Below are 27,604 nucleotides of genomic sequence, written 5' to 3'. Positions count from 1 at the left end.
CATCTTTTAATGGAAAATGTACATTTCCTTACCTTGTGTTTAAAAGAATGGATCGATCTATGTCACGGACCAGTCCGTGCCTCCTGTGTGTGTTTTTTTTTTGAAGCGTGTGACAGTGCTCGGGGGAGGTGTAATTCCCGTGCCTCACGTGGCTCGCGTGGCTAGGAGTGAGTAGTGTTCACCGCACGTTTTGGCGGGTGAACTGTTTTTGAGGATTCCCAACGCCACCGCCTAGACGGTCGGTCGTACTGAATGTCTGGATTATAGAACCGGGGAATCTGAGAATTTAAGTTCCTTGCCTAGACAAGGTAACAGATTAAATATTTGTTAAAGTTTAAATATAAGTAGAATTTCTAAATTAATCACGTGGTGACTTAATTTCTAACAGTAAAGATATTTATTTAACGTTATGGAATTATCTGATAGATGTAAGTTATAAATTCATTAGATTAAATAAACCACCGAGTTACAGGAACTTCGAGAGGGGACCCACTAAAGTGGACAAGGTTTTCAAGAGAAGACCCTAACAGCGGCAAGGTCCAAGAGCCTTCCTATGCCTACTCCATTTTGAGTCTGACGTCCAGAGCGGAGTGCAGTCCGTCGACGTCTTGGAGTGATATTCCGGGACCCAGTGTTCGGAATTCGTAGCAGCTTGGAGTGTGTTTATTGTGATATTCCGGGACCCAGTGTTCGGAATACGTAGCAGTGCGGAGTGTGTATTTCTGGTGTAGCATTGTGTGAGCGCCAGATACGGATATCCTGGAGGAATACGTAGCAGCTTGGAGTGTGTATTAGTGTGTTGCGGGAGTGTGTCGGTGTACCTGCACGCTCACCGTGGACGGACTGAGTGTTCCTGACGCCGAGATACGTCGGACATTTTGCTGTTTACTGAAGTGACTCTGGCAGACGGTAACGTAAGTGTATTCATATTCTTTATCAGGGAGACCTTTGTACTCGGGACAAGGTTCCAGATTGGTGCTCCGACCTCCATTACCGGACTGATTAGTTACCAATGTATTATTGATGTTTTGACGAGTGAGAGGTAGAGTTGTGTATTTTATGTTTGTGTGTATATTAAACAGACGTCCCAACCTGGAAGTGATCTCGTGTCGTTTTTCGTAAAGAATGCGCAAGTCCGACGTAAGGTCGTGACAATCTATGAGGCGATCGCGTGCATGCGTGTCGTAGGTTCGTTGCGAAAGTTGCTGATCTGTGACCTATGATATATTTATTATTATTTATGTTGCTAGTAAAACCAATCAGTCGTGATCTAGACCTCAACTTCATGCGAATAAGGTTTCATAATAATTTGTGGTGAAGAGTTTACTTCTTGTTTTTTATTTGTTAATGCGATTGTGAGACTACGCCAGTTATTTATAGATTGAAAAAGCATGAACACATGCACTTCAGGTGGCTTAATTATGGAATATTTGAATGTTTTGTTTACCGCCATTAGTGTCTACAAACAAACAAAGGTGTGCATAATTTCAGACCTTTACCCTCATTACCATGGTGATACCTTTGATTAGTGTCTGTGTATGGGAATTAGTCTTCTGGAACTCAGTCTTGTTGAATGGTTACCTGAGGTTTATAATCAGTGGTATATAGCTGTGTGGATCGTGCGAATTGTTCGATGAAAACAATAAAATCGAAAAAAAAATAATGAAATTATTCAATGTCTTATTGCGTTTGATGTGTTTATTTACAGTGGACGAAAGTGCACGTGTGTATATATATATAAATGCAAGGAGAATGTTTATATGATCTTGTTTGCTGCAGAAAGAACTCAGAATCAATTTCCCTGAAAACTATCCATCTTTCTGTCGAGAGCTCTCACACTGTGTAGTATGGTATACAGTAGACAGTGTCAACTATCAGGAGTTGGCTGTGCTGCCCATAATATGTACACAGCGCCATACAAACTGCTGCAGACTGTCTACCAACAGACATGGAATCAATAATATGAAAATTTATTATTACGAATGTGATGAGGAAGAGCAGCACAGAGGCAGGACGTCCGTTGTCCGTGTGTGGCTGTCTTTGTGGGAGGGAGGATGGAATGCAGGAGGGGAAGGTGGAGAGGTAGCACTAGAAAGCTCGGCACAGCACTTAGGTGGTCCAGATGCTCACAGTTATAGAAAAAGACAAGACCTTCCGCCGACTAGTCCATTACGCAAATTGAACCTTTACAGTCGTTACAGTCCGATGGTTTTTATCAGATAATAGTCAGGTGGTGGGGTCTGTAGGTGGGAGAGCACTTGGAAAAATCCTGAGTAGATAAGCTTGCTATTGCTTTTGTGTGGAAGGAAGGAATGTAACAAAGTTTTTTACGGATCTTCGGACATTGTCGCTTGACTTTCCGAAAGACTGCTGAATGTTTGGGCTGCGTGCGAGCTCGGGCATGTCAGTCCGGGGGGGCTGGGGCAATACCAAGTGGGTAAATATTATCAGGCATTGTCTGGGTAGCTTCGTCTCTTTAATCTGTGATTAAATTGTAGAGTTACCAGCATCACTAATGAAAAGTAATAAAACGTCAGCAGCGATCTGTTAAAATTATTTTATTTATCATGCCAGTTTATAAAAACAAAAACAAGACACTTTACTGAAACGTTTGCAAAATAATCAAGTTTGAAGACATACTGTGTTTTTTTAATCCATTAGCTTTTATTGTAAATTTGTTTATTTCTAAATTTCCTTCTTTAGAACAGTTGTAAGTTTTAGAAACACGCTGTCCACCCAGCCTCACTCACATATACAAATGGTCCGTTAGTGGCCACAACAAGGTACAGGGCGATAAAAATAAGTGTCTCTTCGACTCTTGTTAATCTCTATTTCTTATTAAGGTATAATCAGAAATATTGTAAAGCGGTATATGCATCATCGCACCCGCCTCTAACACCCTTCACTTCAGACCCCGTGTGGTGAGTCAGTACGGTCACCGGCTTCCTACCAGCCCATGATGGCACAGTCCTACCAATGAGAGGAGGGGCTGATGGAAAGGGGGGGCATAAAGCCAGGGCTGGGGATTCTGGCATGGCACCGCACCCCCGCCAGGTCCGGAGCACCAACCTGGCTGGAAGGCAGGGCTGGGGATTCTGGCATGGCACCGCACCCCCGCCAGGTCCGGAGCACCACCCTGGCTGGAAGGCAGGGCTGGGGATTCTGGCATGGCACCGCACCCCCGCCAGGTCCGGAGCACCACCCTGGCTGGAAGGCAGGGCTGGGGATTCTGGCATGGCACCGCACCCCCGCCAGGTCCGGAGCACCACACTGGCTGGAAGGGAGGGCTGGGGATTCTGGGGATTCTGATGATTCTGGGGATTCTGGGGATTCTGACAATTCTGGGGATTCTGACGATTCTGACGATTCTGACGATTCTGGGGATTCTGACGATTCTGGGGATTCTGACGATTCTGGGGATTCTGGGGATTCTGGGGATTCTACGATTCTGACGATTCTGACGATTCTGGGGATTCTGACGATTCTGGGGATTCTGGGGATTCTGACGATTCTGACGATTCTGACGATTCTGGGGATTCTGACGATTCTGACGATTCTGGGGATTCTGGGGATTCTGACGATTCTGGGGATTCTGGGGATTCTGACGATTCTGACGATTCTGGGGATTCTGACGATTCTGGGGATTCTGACGATTCTGGGGATTCTGACGATTCTGGGGATTCTGGGGATTCTGGGGATTCTGGGGATTCTGACGATTCTGGGGATTCTGACGATTCTGACGATTCTGGGGATTCTGACGATTCTGGGGATTCTGACGATTCTGACGATTCTGACGATTCTGACGATTCTGACGATTCTGACGATTCTGACGATTCTGACGATTCTGGGGATTCTGGGGATTCTGACGATTCTGACGATTCTGACGATTCTGACGATTCTGGGGATTCTGACGATTCTGACGATTCTGATTCTGAGATTCTGACGATTCTGACGATTCTGACGATTCTGACGATTCTGACGATTCTGACGATTCTGACGATTCTGACGATTCTGACGATTCTGACGATTCTGACGATTCTGACGATTCTGACGATTCTGACGATTCTGACGATTCTGACGATTCTGACGATTCTGACGATTCTGACGGTTCTGACGGTTCTGACGATTCTGGGGATTCTGACGATTCTGACGATTCTGGGGATTCTGATTCGATTCTGACGATTCTGACGATTCTGACGATTCTGGGGATTCTGGGGATTCTGACGATTCTGACGATTCTGACGATTCTGGGGATTCTGACGATTCTGACGATTCTGACGATTCTGACGATTCTGGGGATTCTGGGGATTCTGACGATTCTGGGGATTCTGACGATTCTGACGATTCTGACGATTCTGGGGATTCTGGGGATTCTGACGATTCTGACGATTCTGGGGATTCTGACGATTCTGACGATTCTGACGATTCTGACGATTGTGACGATTCTGACGATTCTGAAGATTCTGGGGATTCTGGGGATTCTGACGATTCTGGGGATTCTGACGATTCTGGGGATTCTGGGGATTCTGACGATTCTGACGATTCTGGGGATTCTGACGATTCTGACGATTCTGACGATTCTGGGGATTCTGGGGATTCTGACGATTCTGGGGATTCTGACGATTCTGACGATTCTGACGGTTCTGACGGTTCTGACGGTTCTGACGGTTCTGACGATTCTGACGATTCTGACGGCTCTGACGGCTCTGACGATTCTGACGGCTCTGACGGCTCTGACGATTCTGACGGCTCTGACGACTCTGACGACTCTGGGGATTCTGGGGATTCTGGGGATTCTGACGATTCTGACGATTCTGACGATTCTGACGATTCTGACGATTCTGACGATTCTGACGATTCTGTTTCTGACGATTCTGATTCTGACGATTCTGACGATTCTGACGATTCTGACGATTCTGACGATCTGGGATTCTGACGATTCTGACGATTCTGACGATTCTGACGATTCTGACGATTCTGACGATTCTGACGATTCTGATTCTGATTCTGACGATTCTGATTCTGACGATTCTGACGATTCTGACGATTCTGGGATTCTGATTCTGACGATTCTGACGATCTGGGGATTCTGACGATTCTGACGATTCTGACGATTCTGACGATTCGATTCTGACGATTCTGAAGATTCTGGGGATTCTGGGGATTCTGACGATTCTGGGATTCTGACGATTCTGGGGATTCTGGGATTCTGACGATTCTGACGATTCTGGGGATTCTGACGATTCTGACGATTCTGACGATTCTGGGATTCTGATTCTGACGATTCTGGGATTCTGACGATTCTGACGATTCTGACGGTTCTGACGGTTCTGACGGTTCTGACGATTCTGACGATTCTGACGGCTCTGACGGCTCTGACGATTCTGACGGCTCTGACGGCTCTGACGATTCTGACGGCTCTGACGACTCTGACGACTCTGGGGATTCTGGGGATTCTGGGGATTCTGACGATTCTGACGATTCTGACGATTCTGGATTCTGACGATTCTGACGATTCTGACGATTCTGACGATTCTGACGATTCTGGGATTCTGACGATTCTGACGATTCTGACGATTCTGATTCTGACGATTCTGACGATTCTGACGATTCTGGGATTCTGGGGATTCTGACGATTCTGACGATTCTGACGATTCTGACGATTCTGGGATTCTGACGATTCTGATTCTGGGGATTCTGGGATTCTGATTCTGACGATTCTGACGATTCTGGGATTCTGACGATTCTGGGGATTCTGGGGATTCTGACGTTCTAGGGATTCTGACGACTTCTGGGGATTCTGACGATTCTGGGGATTCTGGGGATTCTGACGATTCTGGGATTCTGGGGATTCTGACGATTCTGACGATTCTGGGGATTCTGACGATTCTGACGATTCTGACGATTCTGAGGGTTCTGACGGTTCTGACGGTTCTGACGATTCTGGGGATTATGACGATTCTAAGGATTCTGACGATTCTGACGATTCTGACGGTTCTGACGGTTCTGACGGTTCTGACGGTTCTGACGGTTCTGACGGTTCTGACGGCTCTGACGGCTCTGACGGCTCTGACGGCTCTGACGACTCTGACGACTCTGACGACTCTGACGATTCTGGGGATTCTGGGGATTCTGGGGATTCTGATTCTGACGATTCTGACGATTCTGACGATTCTGGAGATTGTGGGGATTCTGACGATTCTGACGATTCTGACGATTCTGGGGATTCTGACGATTCTGGGGATTCTGACGATTCTGACGATTCTGGGGATTCTGACGATTCTGACGATTCTGGGGATTCTGACGATTCTGGGGATTCTGACGATTCTGGGGATTCTGGGGATTCTGGGGATTCTACGATTCTGACGATTCTGACGATTCTGGGGATTCTGACGATTCTGGGGATTCTGGGGATTCTGACGATTCTGGGGATTCTGACGATTCTGGGGATTCTGACGATTCTGACGATTCTGGGGATTCTGGGGATTCTGGGGATTCTGACGATTCTGGGGATTCTGGGGATTCTGACGATTCTGACGATTCTGGGGATTCTGACGATTCTGGGGATTCTGACGATTCTGGGGATTCTGGGGATTCTGGGGATTCTGGGGATTCTGACGATTCTGACGATTCTGGGGATTCTGACGATTCTGGGGATTCTGACGATTCTGGGGATTCTGACGATTCTGACGATTCTGTCTGACGATTATGACGATTATGACGATTCTGACGATTCTGACGGTTCTGACGGTTCTGACTATTCTGGGGATTCTGACGATTCTGACGATTCTGACGATTCTGACGATTCTGGGGATTCTGACGATTCTGACGATTCTGACGATTCTGACGATTCTGACGATTCTGGGGATTCTGGGGATTCTGACGATTCTGACGATTCTGACGATTCTGGGGATTCTGACGATTCTGACGATTCTGACGATTCTGACGATTCTGGGGATTCTGGGGATTCTGGGGATTCTGACGATTCTGACGATTCTGGGGATTCTGACGATTCTGACGATTCTGACGATTCTGGGGATTCTGGGGATTCTGACGATTCTGACGATTCTGACGATTCTGACGGGATTCTGACGATTCTGACGATTGTTCTGACGATTCTGACGATTCTGACGATTCTGACGATTCTGGGGATTCTGACGATTCTGACGATTCTGGGGATTCTGGGGATTCTGACGATTCTGGGGATTCTGGGGATTCTGACGATTCTGACGATTCTGGGGATTCTGACGATTCTGCCTATTCTGACGATTCTGACGATTCTGGGGATTCTGGGGATTCTGGGGATTCTGGGGATTCTGACGATTCTGGGGATTCTGACGATTCTGACGGTTCTGACGGTTCTGACGGTTGACTGACGGCTCTGACGGCTCTGACGGCTCTGACGATTCTGACGGCTCTGACGACTCTGGGGATTCTTAGGATTCTGGGGATTCTGACGATTCTGACGATTCTGACGATTCTGACGATTCTGGGGATTGTGGGGATTCTGACGATTCTGACGATTCTGACGATTCTGGGGATTCTGACGATTCTGGGGATTCTGACGATTCTGACGATTCTGACGATTCTGGGGATTCTGACGATTCTGACGATTCTGGGGATTCTGGGGATTCTGACGATTCTGACGATTCTGACGATTCTGACGATTCTGACGATTCTGGGGATTCTGACGATTCTGGGGATTCTGGGGATTCTGGGGATTCTACGATTCTGACGATTCTGACGATTCTGACGATTCTGGGGATTCTGACGATTCTGGGGATTCTGACGATTCTGGGGATTCTGACGACTCTGGGGATTCTGGGGATTCTGACGATTCTGGGGATTCTGGGGATTCTGACGATTCTGGGGATTCTGGGGATTCTGACGATTCTGACGATTCTGGGGATTCTGACGATTCTGACGATTCTGACGATTCTGAGGATTCTGACGGTTCTGACGGTTCTGACGGTTCTGACGGTTCTGACGATTCTGACGATTCTGGGGATTCTGACGATTCTGACGGTTCTGACGGTTCTGACGGCTCTGACGGCTCTGACGGCTCTGACGACTCTGACGACTCTGACGACTCTGGGGATTCTGACGATTCTGACGATTCTGACGATTCTGGGGATTGTGGGGATTCTGACGATTCTGACGATTCTGGGGATTCTGACGATTCTGGGGATTCTGACGATTCTGACGATTCTGACGATTCTGGGGATTCTGACGATTCTGGGGATTCTGACGATTCTGGCGATTCTGACGATTCTGGCGATTCTGACGATTCTGGCGGTTCTGACGGTTCTGACGGTTCTGACGGTTCTGACGATTCTGACGATTCTGGGGATTCTGACGATTCTGGGTATTCTGGGGATTCTGGGGATTCTGGGGATTCTGACGATTCTGACGATTCTGGGGATTCTGACGATTCTGACGGTTCTGACGGTTCTGACGGTTCTGACGGTTCTGACGGTTCTGACGGTTCTGGGGATTATGACGGTTCTGACGGTTCTGACGGTTCTGACGGTTCTGGGGATTATGACGATTCTGACGACGACGATTCTGACGGTCCTGGCGGTCCTGGCGGTCCTGGCGGTCCTGGCGGTCCTGGCGGTCCTGGCGACTCTGGCGACTCTGGCGACTCTGGCGACTCTGGCGACTCTGGCGACTCTGGCGACTCTGGCGACTCTGGCGACTCTGGCGACTCTGGCGATTCTGGGGATTCTGACGATTCTGACGATTCTGACGATTCTGACGATTATGGGGATGCTGGGGATTCTGACGATTCTGACGATTCTGGGGATTCTGACGATTCTGACGATTCTGACGATTCTGGGGATTCTGGGGATTCTGACGATTCTGACGATTCTGGGGATTCTGACGATTCTGACGATTCTGGGGATTCTGACGGTTCTGACGGTTCTGACGGTTCTGACGGCTCTGACGGCTCTGACGGCTCTGACGATTCTGACGATTCTGACGGCTCTGACGGCTCGGACGATTCTGACGGCTCTTCGCTCTTCGCTGTATGAATAACCAGTATGAACAGTAAGCAACCACCACCACCATCAATTAACACAACACTCATCACCCTTAATCATCAACATTCATTAACAACGACCATCAACAACTCTTAATAACCACCAATCAACAAACAACCATCACAAGCAATCATCACTCATCAACATCAATTAACATAATAAACAACAATCATCATCAATCATCATCATCATCATCATCATCATCATCATCATCATCATCATCATCATCATCATCAATCATCATCATCATCATCATCATCATCATCATCATCATCATCATCATCATCATCATCATCATCATCATCATCATCATCATCATCATCATCATCATCATCATCATCATCATCATCATCATCATCATCATCATCATCATCATCTCATCATCATCATCATCATCATCATCTCATCATCATCATCATCATCATCATCATCATCATCATCATCATCATCATCATCATCATCATCATCATCATCATCATCATCATCATCATCATCATCATCATCATCATCATCATCATCATCATCATCATCATCATCATCATCATCATCATCATCATCATCATCATCATCATCATCATCATCATCATCATCATCATCATCATCATCATCATCATCATCATCATCATCATCATCATCATCATCATCATCATCATCATCATCATCATCATCATCATCATCGATTATCAACAACAATTATCAACATCAACCATCAACAACAACCATCAACAACTTTTAATAACCACAAACAACCACCACCATCAATCAACAACACTCAACACTCATCACCATTAATCAACAACCATCAACAACGACCATCAACAACTTTCAATAGCCACCAACAACAACCACCATCAATCAACAACAACCATCAACAGCAATCATCATCATCAATTATCAACAACAATTATCAACATCAACCATCAACAACAACCATCAGCAACTCTCATCAACAACTTACAACAATTGACAACATTAATAAGTAACAATTCTATCAGCTTCCCCTTTCTTTGCAATGTCTAAGCTGTCTGCTTGTTTTTTTGCTCTACTTTCCACATTTCTATCATAACGACCGACACTGTGCATTATGTATGTAGTCAGAGCTTTACCTTCTAATCCTATCATTTCGCCTTCTTTCCTACATGAGATCACATCACATACTAGTGGCGGTTCATGCTGCACACAAAGATAGCAAAAAATAATAAAATAAAATCACCTAAAATTATCTCACAAATACAGTCGGGACAAAAATGTAATCACAGCATCAAAACTTGCCTTCACAATGATTCGCAAAATAAAAGAAGGAATAAAATTATCTAAGTCAACTACAGATGTAAACACAGGTGTAAGCCCTAGTTCATTCAAGGCTAGTCTGGAAACAACTACACTCAATCATCAATCAAATCAGTCAGTGTACACACATCTCACATCCAAATCTCAGTAAACACAATAAAGCCCACAATGGCAATATCTCTCTAGTGATGCAATAAACACAAGCAATCCTAACGAGCAAACAAAGAGCAATCAGATTCTTTAAATGTAATAATGTGAACACTACTCATCATCAAGATTTAAAGTTCAATATAGGTGTGAGGAACAGCCAACAATTTTTTTCTTAAAACAATAAAATGGAGTAGCTAATGGGGAGATAATCACACACTCAGACACTACCAAGCTTCCTCCAATAAAAGCAACACTCAGGGGCAAGGTGAAGGTAGCAGGGAAAGAAAGACAGAATACAGTAGAGACAGAGGCTATGCCCTTACTAGACCTCTGGAGCTGGAGACGAGGAATAAAATGTTAAAATTAACCATACACATCAACAGAAAAACCACGTGACTCCTCAAAGGACAATCCTTCCACACAACAACTGTTTACAAGACAGACAACCCCGCAATCTCTTCGGGGTCACCAATTGTCACGGACAATCACAGATGATGGCAGATAGATGATGGTAGATGATGGCAGATAGATGATAGCAGATAGATGATGGCACATGATGATAGATGATGGTAGTTGATGGCAGATGTATTTTTAATCTGGTTCAGGTCAGATCACAACAACACACATCCTCTGCCCCAATACACGGTCAAACACCAAATAACTCTCATACAGACAAAACTCAAAGCTAACTATACCATCTCGCAATTCTTAGCTCCTCGCCAAACATGTAAAGTTTCTTATATTTGTCCTCACGTCTGTCTACTTGCTGATTAGAAGAATGGGATATCGTCATGGAACTATGTCCGATGACTAGTGGTCAAATTAAATAAAAAAAAATAAAATAAAAAATCGAAAAATCGAAAAATTAGACTAAGTCGAAGATAACACTTACAATTCCCATCATCTGCAGGCCCGATGTAGGATGCTCTCTCGAAGCTCAGCGCCAGGAATGATCTTCTTCCACCCTGTCACTGCCAGGCAGGTGAGGTCAGGGTGAGGTCACACTAGCAACTACACTAACACACCACTGCACATATCTCCATGGAAACACAAATGCTGGTAGACATTTCCAGACTCCTTGATCTGGACATCAGTGGAAACGTTGACAGGATGTTCCATTCCTCGACGACCCACAAGGGAACAAACTCCAGGGCTACCATGATAAAGTCGAGCTGCCCAGTCCTCCCTCGGTTGACAGTCACCCCTGGGTGGGTCCGGTGTAGGAAGAAGGTTCTCAGGCCCTCCTGTAGTCAGATTTCAGCGGGTCCTCCTTAACTGTTCCTCCACATTAGTTCCTGCAACTTAATGACTAATGAGACTACCATTCACTGCTACTTTTAGTCTCCCTGAGTTAAGCTCATCACGTGATTTCTTACTGAGATTTTTCTCATGAAACAATTCAACAATACTTTTGCCGTGAAATCAGAATTTAGAATTCAGGACAATATACAAACATATTTGTTTACCTTGACTGGGCGAGGAACTAAGTGCACAGATTCCCCTGTCTGTATTCACACCTGTACAGGTAGGACCAACTGTCACGGCGGCTGCGTTGAGAATGTCACACACTGTTACTGAGCGGCAAACGTGGAGGTGAGCTGTCGTCACTAGTGTCACGTGACATCAGTTATGCTCCTGCAAGGGATTCACGAATTAGACGTTTTTTTTCTTTTATTCTCACGCGGTACACACACTCGCACACAATAGCACACACTCAAAATTAATACAGAAACTAAGACCGCACACAGCAGTTTCTTAAACTGCAAACTTAATTCGACAATGGCTACCAAAATATTTAAATTTCTAGACATTATAATTATAAGGTCCGTAGAACACTTTTGTAATACACAAGAAAGTCCACGTGCTCATTGGAGCTAAGCAACACCACAAAAATAATAGTCTTACACTCGATAGATGAAGGTGGAGATTAATAATAGGGGTACGACACCCCTCCCCTCTACTAGTGGAACTTAAAAGGAAAGTCTTACTTTATGTTTTGCTGACATCAGTGAAAACTCGTCGGTGTCCTCGATAGCTCACCGGTATGCGCTGCGTCAGAGGTCCCCCGGACGTAACGGTGCGGTGCACACGGATCCTCCCCTCGCTGCGCTGCTCCGGTTGTTGTTTCTCTGGCAACATTTCTTCAGCTCGGCGCTTGTTCCCCGCACACAGCAGCAGGACGGCGTAGAACCTTCAGCAAACTTCCGTAAGGCTGGTAACTGAAGCAACAGTTCACTGAGGTAGCAGTCCGGCAAAACAGCAGCAGCAGCGGCTCCGTGAACATCAGCAGCAACATCAGCAAGTCAAATCCACAAAGGTAATAGCAGCCGCTCACGGTCGGTTAAATACCCACCTGAGTCACACTAGACCAGGTGAGCTCTGTCCGATCCGCACGTGGGGTGTTCTAAACTCGTGGCCCGCGCTTTCCATGAACAACAGGTCAACCTTGCCCCATCGCCCCTCTACTACACATTTGTTCGTTGCTTAGTTTACTTTTTTACTCTTTTGTTTATTTTTGTATGTGAGCACACTTGTTAGTATCCCTGCAAGATGAAAAGCGTTTTAAGCATGTTGTCATTCCAAAATACAGCCTGTCTCTGGTTTATGGTCTTGGTGGTTCTATAGGCTCCAACTCTCTCATTCTTGTAAAGCTTTAACGTTTATTTCTTGCTGTAGTTACTTATATCTCTGTCTTTCTCTTCCTTAAATATTAATAATCAGAATAGTACAACAAATAATTTATGTGGAGGTGATGTCAATGCGCTGAGCACAAACGAATAAACAGCAATGAACCATAAATCAAACAAAGTTTGGTGTAAAGTTTATACCAGTCTCTTTGATAACTTTTCAAAGGTCCACCTGAATTAAAATGTTGTTCAGTTAATTAGTTAAGCTTTTAAAATAATACTCAAGCTAATAACCTGAGCATTTTGAGTATGTGCACAGACGCCACACTAAACAACTCATTCAAACTGACAGAGGAGAAACTAATCAAAGGGACGTAAGACACATAAAAAAAAAGGTTTCGCTTGTTATCTCCCATTCTTCAGTGTTTTGTTTGTTACCTGATTCGCGCTGAAAAATTATTTTTTCAAGATATATATAATCAAGTCTTTAAAAGAATCTAATTAGAATAAGTAGCTGGCGATTGCAATGTAATGATCGCATCTTTTTCACCCTTCTCTCTCTCCCCCTCCAATCGTGCTACATTTCTTCTCCATAATCTTCCTTCGTTGTAATCGTTTTTCTCCGTTTTTATTTTAAATGGTGTTTGATTAGGCAATGGATTTATAATGTATGAAAAGGATGGGTTACTAATAAAATGTATAATACTAAGAAACAAATGAAATCACACAAATATGGTTCTTACATATTTATTAATCTGGGTTATCCGGGTACAAACATATATATATATATGATAACATCAAACATATATACACATGATGAAATGCTAAGAAAAAGATAGAATAGCAATGATGCAGACAATGTTATACCATCTTGGTTGCATACAGGTCGGTTAATCTCTTTGTTTTTCGACAATGCGCGCACCAACTTTGTGAATCGCACAAAACTTTTGTTCGAGAAATCCAATTTTCTCCCTTTTTTTCCCCAGGATTTTGGGTGTTGGTCCCGTCCCTCAGACCACGGAACTCAGCCTCCATGTCCTTGAGGTACTTCTCCAACATATCACTCGTTTCCATCATCGCCTGCACCTTATCGGACAGAACCTTCAGGTCTGCCTCAGTATTCTGCACATCTTGTCCAGGTGCGGATACCTGCGCTACCTGCACAGGAGATCTTCGCACCCTGAGCACGTGTCCGGCGTAATGTCAAGTTCGCTATTTCCATTTTGTTTCTCTCTTCTAAAGGAAAATATAAGATGGAAGCATCCAGAAATCCACACAGGTGTGTTGTAGACCTGAGTGTATGTAAAATTAAAAGTGGGGGTGGACTGTAATATCTACACAATCAAAACGACAATAAATAAATGGCCAACAAAAGCAAATGCTCGATTCTCGTTATTTTCAGAAACAAATGTATGACCTTACAATTTAAAAAACTTCAAGTAATATAAATTTTTATGGCCATTCCTTGTCTCCCTCTCTTTCTCTCTCATGCAAACACACAAAATTCTGAAAAAAATTAGGTTTTAAATCTTCTTCTGCTTAAGATATCTGTGAACCAACCACTGTCTAATTAATTTAACTTTCTGCATGATCATTATCTGGAAGACAAATTTTAATGTTTTTGATACTTCATTAAGAAAGCTGCTAACAGTGACAGCTGTGAAACAAATCTGATGATAATGTCAAATGAATTTTTGTTTACTGTAAAAACTTATCTTAATAACGGTGACTACACATGTGAATAAGGCTGCATACACTCACATAGATACAAATGCAGTGCAGCCGTAGACATATGCATGCACATACACATGCACATACACTCACAAACTTGCAAAAATGTTTTCTTTAGAGATATTAAAATCACATGTCTCTTCAAGTAGTGGACTCCTCTACAAACAGAATCTCTACTAGCTGCTTGCCACTTAGTCCTTTGAAGACATTCAAGCAGTGTGGTGAACAGGAGTGAAACATGATGGGAATGTGCTTGACCCCAAACAAATGTGGAACTGGCCGAATCATTCGCAGGCCTGGTCCATAAAGTGGGCCTCGACAGCAGTCACATTTATCCACCCTGTCCACAGACAAAATTTGATTTCATCTTTTCACACAAGAAATGAAGATATTTAAGTGGTTAACTATGCAGATGACTGAAAGCTATCTCAAGCTAATTACAGCCATTCGACTGTATGCGAGATGAAAGACAAACCTGATAAAACAGCAGACTGCAGACCTATGGCCAATGCCTTGCCATATCCCAAAAACTTAGTGTCATGAATAAATTTTGCACCATGGGTAACGTTGTGCAGGTGTTTCACATTATTCTATTGTGTGGCTTACCACATGCCACGAATAATCATAATTAAAAATGCATCTTACATTAAACTCTTAGACTAATTTGTTGAGTTGGTTTTTTTGCAAGCAAAAAATAATTTCTATATAATATCAAAATGCTAACCACAAGTAAGATTATCAGAACAGTACGTGTTGCCTTTGTATATAATGATACAGGTATCAGCATTCCAAAGCATTATGGCTCTTACAAACATGCATAGAAACTCACGTTCTCATCAAACGCAGCACTATATCAGGAAATGTGGATACATTCTCCAAAAGACCCATCTGATGCAACTCCAGCATGGCGAGGTCAGACAGACGCTAGAAAATACACAAGAAAAGGGGATATATTTTTATTGTATTTCTAGCTTCTATTACAAGTTAAAATAATGGTATTTCTTTTCAAAAACAAAACACTCTCCTTGTAAGACAGGGCTACTGTAGACAAACACACATCAGTACACATTGACCATAAATATGCAAACTGTAGTGCTTACTTATTATATGAACATGCATTTTTTATATCTGAACATAAAATATGAGCATACATATATTATACAAACATGTACACTTTTATGATAATGTACATTATATGAACACACTGTATGGACATATATGAATATAAGTATTATATGAACATAAATATATTTGTTATATCAACACAGAAATCTATAGTTGTGCCCATTCTATGCCTCAATAGCACATACTTTTCAGATTATTTTAATGACTAATAGAGACTCACCTGAGGCTGTTGCTTGATGTGGTCCTTCCAGAATAAAGGATGCATGAAGTTGTTGCGGACGAAGATGGTTTGCAGTCTCAGATGCAGGCAGCCAGGAGGAAGAGCGGGTAGCTCATTTCCTTCCACATTAAGTGTCTCCAACTTCCTTTTTTGTGAAAGAAACTCAGAATAAACAGTAAACTCCTGGATTAAATAAAAAACTTTTATGTTTTTTCATTATGGCTTTCTAAATCCTTCCTCTGGTATGTTTCCATGTAGGCTACAAATAATGAGATTTTATTATATTTTCCTATAATTCAGCTGCACCTCTCAAAACCTGTCCTAACAATTTAGGATATTTCACATTTTCCCCAGCAGCAAAGGAATATTGGCTACAGGTGGGACACATGTCTTGAGTATCCGGGGGCCATGTGGCAAAATGGCGTCCGACCCATAGCGAAAGTGAAACCGGGCCGTAACAACGGGGTCATGTCGGTTTTACCTGTCAAACAAGCGTGGGACGCTTCTCTCCCCCTTGTGACCGCTAGTCAACCCTGATGGCTCATGGGTACGTCCCATTTTTTTTTTTTTTATATATCCCACTATTTATATCTTCAGATTATTGGTATTTTAGGGATTTCGGCATATCCTGATTTACATATTTCTAAATCAAGACATGCCAAAATTCCTAAAAAATACCAATATCAAATGGATTAATAATTTGTGTATTTTTGCAATAATTATATATATATATAACAAGCAGCAAAAGAGTGCACAAAAGTGCAAAATGTTATAAAAAAAAACAAACAAACATGATTTGTCATTTATTGGCGTTTATTGAGGTAAAATAAGGATAAAAAGCAAACTAAAAAATTTTTTTTAATATAAAATTTTTTTAAAGCATTGCCTCATTTGTATACATAAACAATTTATCATTTATCAAGGTAAAAATATTATCACAAATAAGGATAAAAAGCAAACTAATAAAAAAATAATGTTAAAAATATACAATTTTTTTTAAAGCATTGTCTCATTGTATACATAAACAATTTATCATTTATCAAGGTAAAAATGTTATCATAAATAAGGATAAAAAGCAAACTGATAAAAAAAATAATTTTAAAAATATATAAAATTTTTTTAAAGCATTGTCTGTTTGCATACATAAAAGATGTTTCCTTTGATATATTAATGCAACATTCGTTATTTAATTATAAGTTGTAGAACGATGCAAAACCATGTATCCATTGACAAACAATTAAAATTAAATTGCAGTTTCCTTAACACTAATTACATTTCCCAAAGAAAAGGTTCAAAGATCTATGACAATATATCAAAATGATAAGTATGAACTGAATTGCTGTCAAAAAAGAGTGATGCTTTAATAGACATTTCTAAAAATAAATCAAAGTCATGAAATTAAACTATAAAAGGTTTCTAGGTTGGATTGCAGCTTATGGTATTAACTACAATCTTTTAAAACAGATTAAAATTTTAAATTGCACCTTTATCACTAAGAAAAAGAAACCATCAATGTTTGAAACATAATTATGTTAAAGAATTTTAGAAGGTATTAGACAAGAACTGTAAAGATATAGATGATTTTGAATCTACTACAACACATTTCTTATTGGATAGAGTAAAAATACCTTCAATGATATAGTAATGGATTAGAGTAAATAACAAACATACCAAAGTTTTATATAATTACATAAATCCAGATTTAGTATATGCAGGTTTATGTACAAGAATTTTACAACTGTAGGTAGAAAGTTGCACAGCTTTACTTGTCCACCACCCCAGAACAATCAACTGACGTATAGGCTGTGCTCAGCCCTTTCCCTTCTGCCATTCTCTTGATCCCTAGCACCAGCTAACCAAGTTGATGCATGCAAGTCAGCATCCGTAGCTTCAGGATAACTTTTTCTTGCAGCATCTAAAAATAGAACAAATATAAGAATATGAGGTCTGCATAAAAAAGTATCACTTAATTGTAGGTTACTGACCCTAAATCCAGAATATAATGTGAAACAAAAAGAGGTACAAGCAAATTATACTGATATGTAAAGTGGCATAAAAATTTAAAGTGTTATAAACAGAAAGGAACTACAAGTGGAACTGCATTTGAATTTCAGTTAGAATTTCTATAGGCAGAAAAACTCTGGAAATTCTAATTTCAAAAACAATCCCAATACATGGGAACTGTAAAGATGTCTATAAAACTGTCATTTTAATTCCTTTCTACACAGTGTTAACCAGCTGATTAAAGGACTACAGTCACTAGAAATTGCGTAAACATGTGTCCATATTTTATTTTGGCAATGTAATTCAATCACAATAAAATGAGGTAGGGACAGTTCTCCAGGCCTGATTTATCTTCCTGTCATGTTTTTTTTTTTATGACTCATGAAAATTCTTGTCTGCACCTAGCAGAGTCAAAGGTTAAGGTTCATAACTAAAAGATAAAGAAACAATCCAAACAGTCCTATTTTATGACAGGCATGTATTAATATACCGTACACACACACACAGAGTCAAATATTTAAATCCTTACCTGAACTGTTTGTAAAATGAAGGGTGGTTCTTGAGTCCCATTGAAGTTGTAAGATCAGGCCAACTCAGTTGAAAATAGCACAGATAGAATGCCCCTCACTACATGCTTTAATGTGAAGCCCGACGCATCACCGAATGGCATTCCTGAAAACAGACAAAAATAAATACACATCATTTAAAAAAAAATTGCAGTGGGCAACATTATAATACCTGTTATGACAACTAGTATTTAAAGACACCCCCCCCAAAAAAAAAGACAGCAACAATTCAGGAAGTTTCATACAACCAAGCAAAAGTGGGTACAGAAAATTTACTATCTGCTCTAATCAATGCCACCATAACAATGCCTTTATTACTTTTTAGTACTGCAAACATGTTCATTAGTTTTATACAATGAATGGTATGGTATGGAAACCTTTAAAGGAATCAGATAAAAAGATTTGACTCCTCCTACTAACAAAATCAGAATAAAAGCACATACCAAGCATGTCCTTTTTTATGGGTCTGTCTTCATATCTCCCTCAAGACTCTCTACATCTTCTGCTGATTGTTAAGGGAGACTGGAACCCCTCTGGCAGATTTCCCGTGTCATTTGCCTTTCCTGTTCTTGTTCCTCCATCCATGTAAACATCCTTTTAAGGTTGTTTGTATCATTCTTCATCTCTTCCAGAAGAGACAGTTGTTGCATCCCAACTTTCTCTAGTTTAGTTCTAACCTAAGAAACACAATAGCAGAAAACATGTAAAATACTGATCTTTGCTAGCTTTGCTATAGTTCACAATGCCTGGAAAATACCATTTATTTTTGGTTACTCTTTACCATTTGTCATATCTATTTGATATGTGATCCATATTTGTTTCAAATTTTTTCACTATGGCAAAAGGCTGGGATTTTCCACTTCCAGTTTAACTCATAAAGCACTGTTCATAACTCTTGGCCAAGGGTAAGAAGAAAAAAAAGCTAAAATGATTATAAATAAAATGGCTTTAAATTACCTTCCAAGGGGTTATGGGTCTTTATGCTGGCAGGCTGAAAACCAGACAATGGAATCGGAAGGCGCTGGGGGTGTGAAGGCAAAGGTGAAACAGTCCTTTTTTGAAAGCTGCTACTTGGGGACACCCTTGAGATGGTGCCAACCACTAGTGGCAAAGAGTATGGCAATGGTGGTGGACATTGCTGCATAACTGAATGGTCAGCATATAGTGATTCCTCAGCATCCTTCTCTCCTTCGCTGTTAGCTGTGCATCCCTGTGTCAAATGAATACATTTGCATAAACTTTTTTCAGCTTAGTACATTTAAAACTGTCAGCTGCTGATAGGTTGTTAAAATTTTTTTAAAGAACATTTTATTGTTATTGTACAAAACTTGTTTATCACTGTATGCTATTTACCAGAAAGAGGACACAGCCTTGTGTCCCTACATGATGTCCACCAAAAAAAATTCCCTAAAATTAAGCAGAGGAAATGAAAACAGACCGAAATCTAATCGGAGTTATCCGTATCCTTTTTGGTTGAGTGGGAGCATTTTTTGTCATCACTCTCCACCTCCGACATTTTTGTCCCTTGCAGATTCAGCTAGATTCTTGGTAGTTACCTGCATGGAAATAAATATAGAAGGCAAATAAGATTTCACAAATCAAGATCAAAAGTATAATAATAACACACTCTTATAGTGCAGCATCACAACAAAAGCTACACTATCTGTGGTGTAATGACTGTTCAAACAGTTCAGGTATTATCTTTTTCTCCTTCCTTAAATCTGCAGCACACAATAACATAGAAGTCATTTTGACCATTAATGGTCACATGCTTCATAAATTTTCTTTCTGCACAAGGATTATGAATATTATGAATCAAAAAGTAAATTGCACTTACTTAATGACTTGTGCAGGAGAACTGGAAGCATAGGACATGAGGAATCAGCTTTATAGTTCTAATTAATGAAGCTTGCATCTGGTTCAATAGATTGTGGTGGGAAGTTGCACACCCTGTGACCACTTTCATCTTAAAATGCCAGCAGCCAGCTATCTAGAATAACAGTAAAATAAATTATTGACCATTATGCAGTTATTATGATTTGTTGTTGAAAAAGACCATTAAAGTTGTCTGAAATGATACTTCCAGTCACAATCAGTTGTCAATGGGCTACAGTCAAATCTCCCTACTATGCCACCTACGGGACCGAGCAAAAGTGGCATAGTAGGGAGAGTGGCATAGTAGAGAGTGTTCGTAAAAACGGCTTTATTTGCTCAAGTTACCCGTCAGTCCAAAGCAGGGGTGGGCAATTAATTTTCCCAAGGGGCCGCATGAGACATTGGGATGGTTTTAGAGGGCCGGACTAATATAGTTAACTCAGTTTTACCTAATACTGTATGTATAGTATATATACTGGCGGGGGCCAACGGGCAGGCCGGTCAGAGACAGGAGTCCTTTGCCCAGGTCTGGTCCAAAGCTCTCAAGAATCGTCGGCTTCGCTAGCCGTCTCCTCTCATTCTCCCCCTCACCTCTTCATCCTCCACCCTCCCAACCACATCCGCGCACCTGAATCCTGTCGCTAGTCGACTCCCTCACACCTCCCTCTGTCACGTGACTGTCACCCGGCTAGCGACCACCCCCCACATTGCCAGCCTCCACCCTCCCTGTGTGCGTGCTATGTTCCATCCACCTAAATGCGATGTCCCACACTACCATACAGTTTAGTAATCGAGCACTGCACGGAATTTTACAACTTGTGTCTTTTAACAGTCACAAAAAAAGTGGCATAGTAGGGAGAGTAGGGGTGGCATAGTAAATTTTTTTTTACATTGAATTTATAGTCGGGACCGAGCAAAAGTGGCATAATACCGAGAGTGGCATAGTAGAGGGGTGGCATAGTAGGGAGATTTGACTGTATCTATATAAGTTTTTTTTTTGGTTCACCACTGGAACACAATCCTTATGCTGCTCTTTGACAAATATTCTTAATTAGCTGCTGCAGTGGAAAGTTTGGTGTTTGAAAAAGTCGTTTAAGCTGGCCTAAAAAGTTATAAAATTGAGAGGCAGAGTTAAGAGTCCAAAGGACCAAATCTGTCAACATTATCAGCAATATGTGACAAAGCAAGTACATTTTACACCAAAAATCCTTTACCATACAAACACTGCTTCTTGAACAAATAAACATGAAAGGTTATGAGCCTAATAATCAGCATAGTTCACACACAGCCCAGGACTTGCAAGACAAAAAAAAACAAACCCACAATAAATAAGAGAAAAAAATATTATACTGCCCGAAGAAACCTGGCATTTTAACGCTATCGTACCAGTAAACAGACGGAACTGCCGAAGCTCTGTTACGTTCCACTTTCGTAATCGCAATTTGAGGAAATTCTGACAGCTCCAAATTCTCTCCATTGCTAACGGCTAAAGAATTATCAAATACAAGCGTTCAGAACTGCTGAGCACGAATTCTACCTCTGTCTGGAAAACTTGTGCATTTATTGCGTTAATGTGTACTCTTATTCTTTCTTCTGTTAGAATGATATTCTGCATTAAATTTGGACATTTCTGTAGTTAAAATCTCAATAACTATGTTAATATAGAGTATAAAAATTATACGTACTGTTATCGAAGCGTCGAACACATGTATCAGTATAGAAATTGACCGCTTGAGAAGCTTTTCTGTTGGGAAAAGTATAGACTCACAAATTTGAAAATGGCGGCCGGTCGTATGTAGCACGCCATGGCAAAAAGGTCATTGCCATTGTTAGGGGTCACGACCCTATATGTGGGGTTGATCTCCCGCACTCTGGTTTCGCCTCGGCGAGCGTGGAGCTTGGCTTATGTGCGCAGCAGCGCCATGCCCCACGAGTCAAGCATTGCGATAGATTGACCCCCTGTATCACAGTCGGATCAAGACAAACTTGGTGGACCCCTTGAGCTTATGGTTTCCGATGCTGCTATTGTCTTAATGTACTGAATTGTTTTGAATAGGGAACAGAAACATTCTTCAGTGTATTAACTGACTTCTGCACTGAGTATTTAAATTTCTTGTTATAAAAACCCTTGTTACAATGCAATCACTTAAAAATAAAAGCCAAAAGAGTATCATTAAACATCATTAAATGCACAAAACATGATCTAATAGAAAGTAACATACACTTAAAGACAAGAAAAGATCCTTTTACCTTAAAAATTTGATCTCGTTTGGTAGAAAAGTCAGCCTGTTGTAAGAGACATTTAGGTGCTGAAGGTTTTCAAGACTGAATAGTCTGAAAAAAATAAGGAGAAGGGTAAGAAAAAGAAGAACAACAATAATAAAAATAATTTCCCCCTCATAGGTGAACCCGTGTCCTTTACAGAGGAAAAACAAAATCAATGGAATGCTTCCAGCATTCTTTTTGGTAGTATTTTGGTGACTATAACAATTGTACAGCTGTTAGCTATTGATTTATACAAAAGAATCTAGTGATTCAAAACCTATAAACAGAGCAAATAAGTATTACAACAGGATATACTGTAAGTAAATACTTTAACAGTTACCTTTTGATAGATATTTCCCTTCTGGATTCAGTGTCTTTTTTTTCTAAGCTTAGATTATGTCATGTAAGATCTTAAACTATATTGCACTGGAAATTGTTGATCATTTTAATTTCATTTACCATGAACACACATCAAAGGCTTGCAAGTTAACTTACCCTGGAGGGAGAGTTGTAATGAGAGCATAAGATACATCCAAGACATTCAAGTTTCTTAGACGCTCAATATCCTGAGGCAGCTCAACCAAAGGGTTGTCTCTTGCTTTGAGAACCTCCAACTGCCAAAGGTCAAGAACCTCTGGTGGCAAGAACTGAAACACATAACAGCTGATATTCTATCATCTCAACAATTAATAAACAGATATTTTTTTATCTGTCTTTAGAAATGTAGTGTTGAATTCCCTAAATCATCAAACAGAACAGCGAATAAGACTGATAAGCTAGGGCTAATAAGCACGTAGGAAAAAAGCTTTAAAAAAATGTCTCCCACCTTGAAATTATTAAAAGACAGATTTAAGTACACTACTGTCCTCATCAAAGGTGTGATGTCTGGCAAGGCATCGATGAAATGGGCCTGCAATATACAAAGAAGTCACTTTAATAAATGTATAAAATAAATAATAAACTGTATATATAGGAAACAATTATGTGACAGAAAAATGTTTAAACAGCTGAAAAACACTGCATTAATTTCTTGATTCTTTTCTGTTTAAAAGGCTAAGATTTCCTGCAGCTTAATTAGAACTATTTGTGGGTGTACTAAACATACTTTGTTCTCACTCCATATAAATGTCTATAGTTTCACATAGTTACATTGTATAAACACAGCATTTGAGACAACATCTAATATAAGAAATGACTGGAAAAATTCATGCAGCTTGATCTTAACAGAAGAGTATTTTTAAACTTTGAATGCTAAATATTTACATATGTTAAAAAAACCTTCAAAAAGTACATCTTGTATCAAACAGCAAATTTGCTATTATAAAAAATCTTATTTGGTGTAAAACCCACCAATCTATGGTGTGGACTTTATTGGAATTAATTATTCCAGTGCCCTTACCTTTAGGCTAAGTGCTTTGCCGCCTGCAATTAGAGAGTCCAGGATAGCCAGCTCTGAAGGGGATATAGATCCCTCCTCAGGGGGAGCTGATATGGAACACCAATGTCAGCGTTAGCAGCCAGCCATAATAGCACCAGAACAGAACAGAAAAATATGATAATACAATTCTTTAGTTTGAATAATTCTCTTAGCAATTATGTGCAGATCTTTCTTCCTGGGTGGGATTCTTGAAAGAAATGAGAAAAGAAATACATTTACCAAAAGGGGAGCAACTTCTCTCTCTGGATGAGTCCTGGAAGTAGCGAGATTTTGCTGAGTGAATGACTGCATCCCTTCCTGGTGCTTCTGATTCTCTGTAGACATCACCACAAATCCATCTTATAATATGCCATATTATTGCACATCAGTGTCCTAAATGTTAAAACACCCATCTGATATGCAAAATTAATTATCCCGCATCAATAAGGCAAAAGAAATCATTTTTAGTCATAAAAGAGCTAGGATTAATGGTATATAAAATAATACACAGAATAAATAGGTTTCCTTTTCTGTCCAGGAATCCCGCCACTGCAGAGCACTCCTGTTATGATCCCCAAAAGCAGTCTGTCATGTCAACTTACTGTTGGGCCTTCATGGCCAGAGTAGCCTGTTCTTGTGCATCATTTTCATACAAAATTATCTCTGTATGAGGAACAGTCTCTGCATCTCCACCATGGTATAATGGGTTGTACTTTGGGGCAGGTTTAATGATGGTTCGCACATCAGTCTGCATGTGCTGTCGCATGTGCATACGTATCATGGCTGCCATCTCCAACAGCAACTGGTGCTGAGGAACACGTGGTTCACAGAGAGGTACATTCTTTTCTGGAACATTAACAAACCATAAAGTACCAAAAATAAACAGATATTAGCAAACCATAAAGTACCAAATTAACCGAACATTAACAAACCATAAAGTATTAAATATAAATGAAGCAGCTGGGATAAAGACATTATTATCACCATCTCTCTTATTACTCTTATTAGTGGCATGATTATTGCCTTCATTCAGAAAATAGATGTCAGTTTGTTTACAAGCTCTCTCTCTCTCTCTCTCACACACACACACGCATGCAGGCAAACACACACACATATCACAAAAAAGGTGATACACATGCTATCATGTACAAACAAGTGTGCATACAATACAAATACATGAGCACACATAGAAGCACATTGATTCAAAGAATGCACACACACACACACATCTTTTGCAAACACATCCAGAAATAGTTATGCACTCAAACTTAAAGATGAAAAGATAACCAATTGCAGGATAGGAAACAGACAACAGTACTCACCTTCTGGGTCAAATTTAACTGTATGTATTTCAGTCTGTCTCCTGGGGTGTATATGTGTCTCTGCCAACAAATCTGTCAGCTTTTTAACATTATGTCTGGAGCAGATAATTTTACGAACTTGTGGTAAAGCTAAATGCTTTTGTTCTGCCACATTCCGTAGAAAATGTTCCAAAGTAAACGCTGGAGGATTAAAATACCGAACATCATCACAATCATAGTCCATCAGAATGTCTGGATTTTGCCTTGGGTTCCGCAGAGGAAATGGATCTGGTCCTCTGAACTTAAAAGATCTGGCAAGGCTTTGTTCATCAACGTATCTCCCAACAGCAGTCTGACCACGAAACATAGGGTCTAGCACATATTTTTCATCACCCTTAGAAGTAAAAGAAGTGATATTGCTCAAAGGTGAATGATATGCATGTCTTGTGGGTGCTGATTCAGAAGGAGGTGGAGATGCAAGACTTGGAGCACCACTAGGGATGGGTGAGACCCTGTGAGAAGCTTCCTCAGAAGATAAATCAAACATGCTGAATGCATCTCCAAACACACTAGGTCCATATGTTCCAGGTAGTACTGTCCCCTTGGTATCCTCTGTTGCTTCAGCATCTTCCACTGCTAGTGGGGGAAGCTGCCGTGGTGCTCGGGGACGACGCAGAAGTTTGCCTGTGTACTGTCTTTTTGATGAGCTTGAAAGACCAGGGATGACAAGAAGCTGCACAAAAACACACACAAATCAAAACAATGAAAAGTAATATTATATAATATTAAATATCCAAACTGTATTAAAATAAAAAACAGGATAATTTTGCACTCATAACTTTTGATAAACTCTGCAAAAAGATATCAATTAATTTTGCCTCTACACACACCTATGGTTACCAAAGCATGTCTGAAGTATCAAGATATTAAATATTAACTTATACCCTAGTGCTCTATGAGAAGTGTGCGTGCATATGCATACATGCATGCATGTGCTTGCATGCCTGTGCATGTGTTCATACTTTTTGAGCAATTTAAGAAAATTGTGCAGTTCAAAATTTGTTTATGTTGAAGTCAGCTGTATTAAAATATTACTTAGGCAATTATAGTTATTATATAGTACAAATGTATGATGTATATAAAAGTCACAAATATTTATGTTGATAAATACTGGTCAGCTGTATTTAAATCTCCCTTACTTCGGCAACTACCAATTAATATTGCATATTAAGATGGATATAAAATTAACAAGAAAACTCTCAAGATTATTATTCCATGTTTGTGTACTGTGACTTTTTAATAGATGTAGAGATGATTTCTACGCTACTAAACCACACACACACACACAAATATTACCTCTCACGAGCGCACGTTAAGCACAGATCGATCTGAATACACCAACGGTGCCAAGGGTTAGTTTCACTCGGAAAGTCATGCACTACGCAATTCTAGTGCCAAATGCACTGTTACACAATCTTAAGGATCTTATGCAATCTTCAATGTATGTCAAGAGTAATCTTAACGCGAAACATCCGATATTGCAGCCCATATACGCGTATATCGAAGATGTAACTGACCAAAATTAAGTTAACCTGTAAAGTGCAGTGCTTTAAAAAAAATCACAAATAAACTACTCACCTGATCCATCTTTAACCTCGCTTCTCTTTTACTTAATTCCGTTTCACAATTAAAAAATATAAAGCAGCATTAAAGTACTGCTAAACATCGGTAAGCAGCCATCTTGCACGCCGTCGTCTAGGAAATGTTCCGGAAGTATTAAGTTATGAAGCGGAGCTGACCGTGAATCCTTAGTGTCGATCTTTGTCACATAACACACACACAATTACTGTCTCTGAGCAAAAGGAATATTGTGACTTCTTTGAAATTTAAATTTAAACAGTGGAGGTACAGTATTGATATAGAATAACCAAAGACTGTGTTAGAGATTATAGAAATATGCGAGAGTAACGATCGACGGCCATTAGGCGG

General features: G+C 40.7%; 2 protein-coding genes across 2 annotated transcripts; both read right to left on the bottom strand.

Moving 5' to 3' along the window:
* Nucleotides 1–3,497: 3,497 nt before the first annotated feature.
* Nucleotides 3,498–6,898, bottom strand: LOC112555519 (osteocalcin 2-like; the record flags this gene model as incomplete). Its single annotated transcript, XM_025223953.1, has 4 exons — nt 3,498–3,542; nt 5,390–5,447; nt 5,958–6,220; nt 6,851–6,898. Coding segments are annotated over 4 exons (414 nt in total), but the record flags the coding sequence as incomplete, so codon positions are not given.
* A 6,944-nt stretch (nt 6,899–13,842) lies between these two features.
* On the bottom strand, nt 13,843–27,474 carry LOC112555158. Its single transcript, XM_025223411.1, has 11 exons — nt 27,254–27,474; nt 25,637–26,348; nt 24,917–25,160; nt 24,555–24,649; nt 24,297–24,382; nt 23,724–23,807; nt 23,393–23,544; nt 22,883–22,966; nt 16,188–16,332; nt 15,672–15,766; nt 13,843–15,182 (listed from the first exon to the last, which is right to left on the bottom strand). The coding sequence occupies exons 1-11, from the start codon at nt 27,260–27,262 to the stop codon at nt 14,984–14,986; spliced, it is 1,905 nt and encodes a 634-aa protein (XP_025079196.1). The 5' UTR covers nt 27,263–27,474; the 3' UTR covers nt 13,843–14,983.
* Nucleotides 27,475–27,604: the final 130 nt, after the last annotated feature.

The sequence above is a fragment of the Pomacea canaliculata genome, linkage group LG14 (genome assembly GCF_003073045.1).
Source record: "Pomacea canaliculata isolate SZHN2017 linkage group LG14, ASM307304v1, whole genome shotgun sequence".
Classification (NCBI taxonomy): Eukaryota; Metazoa; Mollusca; class Gastropoda; order Architaenioglossa; family Ampullariidae; genus Pomacea; species Pomacea canaliculata.
This window is presented reverse-complemented; position numbering and strand designations above follow the sequence as displayed.

Excerpts from the sequence above, each read along its gene's own strand:
- LOC112555158 (XM_025223411.1), bottom strand. Across the intron at positions 24,650-24,916 it reads CTGGCCATGAAGGCCCAACA|AGAATCAGAAGCACCAGGAA; the intron begins GTAAGTTGACAT and ends TGATGTCTACAG. Across the intron at positions 23,808-24,296 it reads GCAAAGCACTTAGCCTAAAG|GCCCATTTCATCGATGCCTT; the intron begins GTAAGGGCACTG and ends TGTATATTGCAG.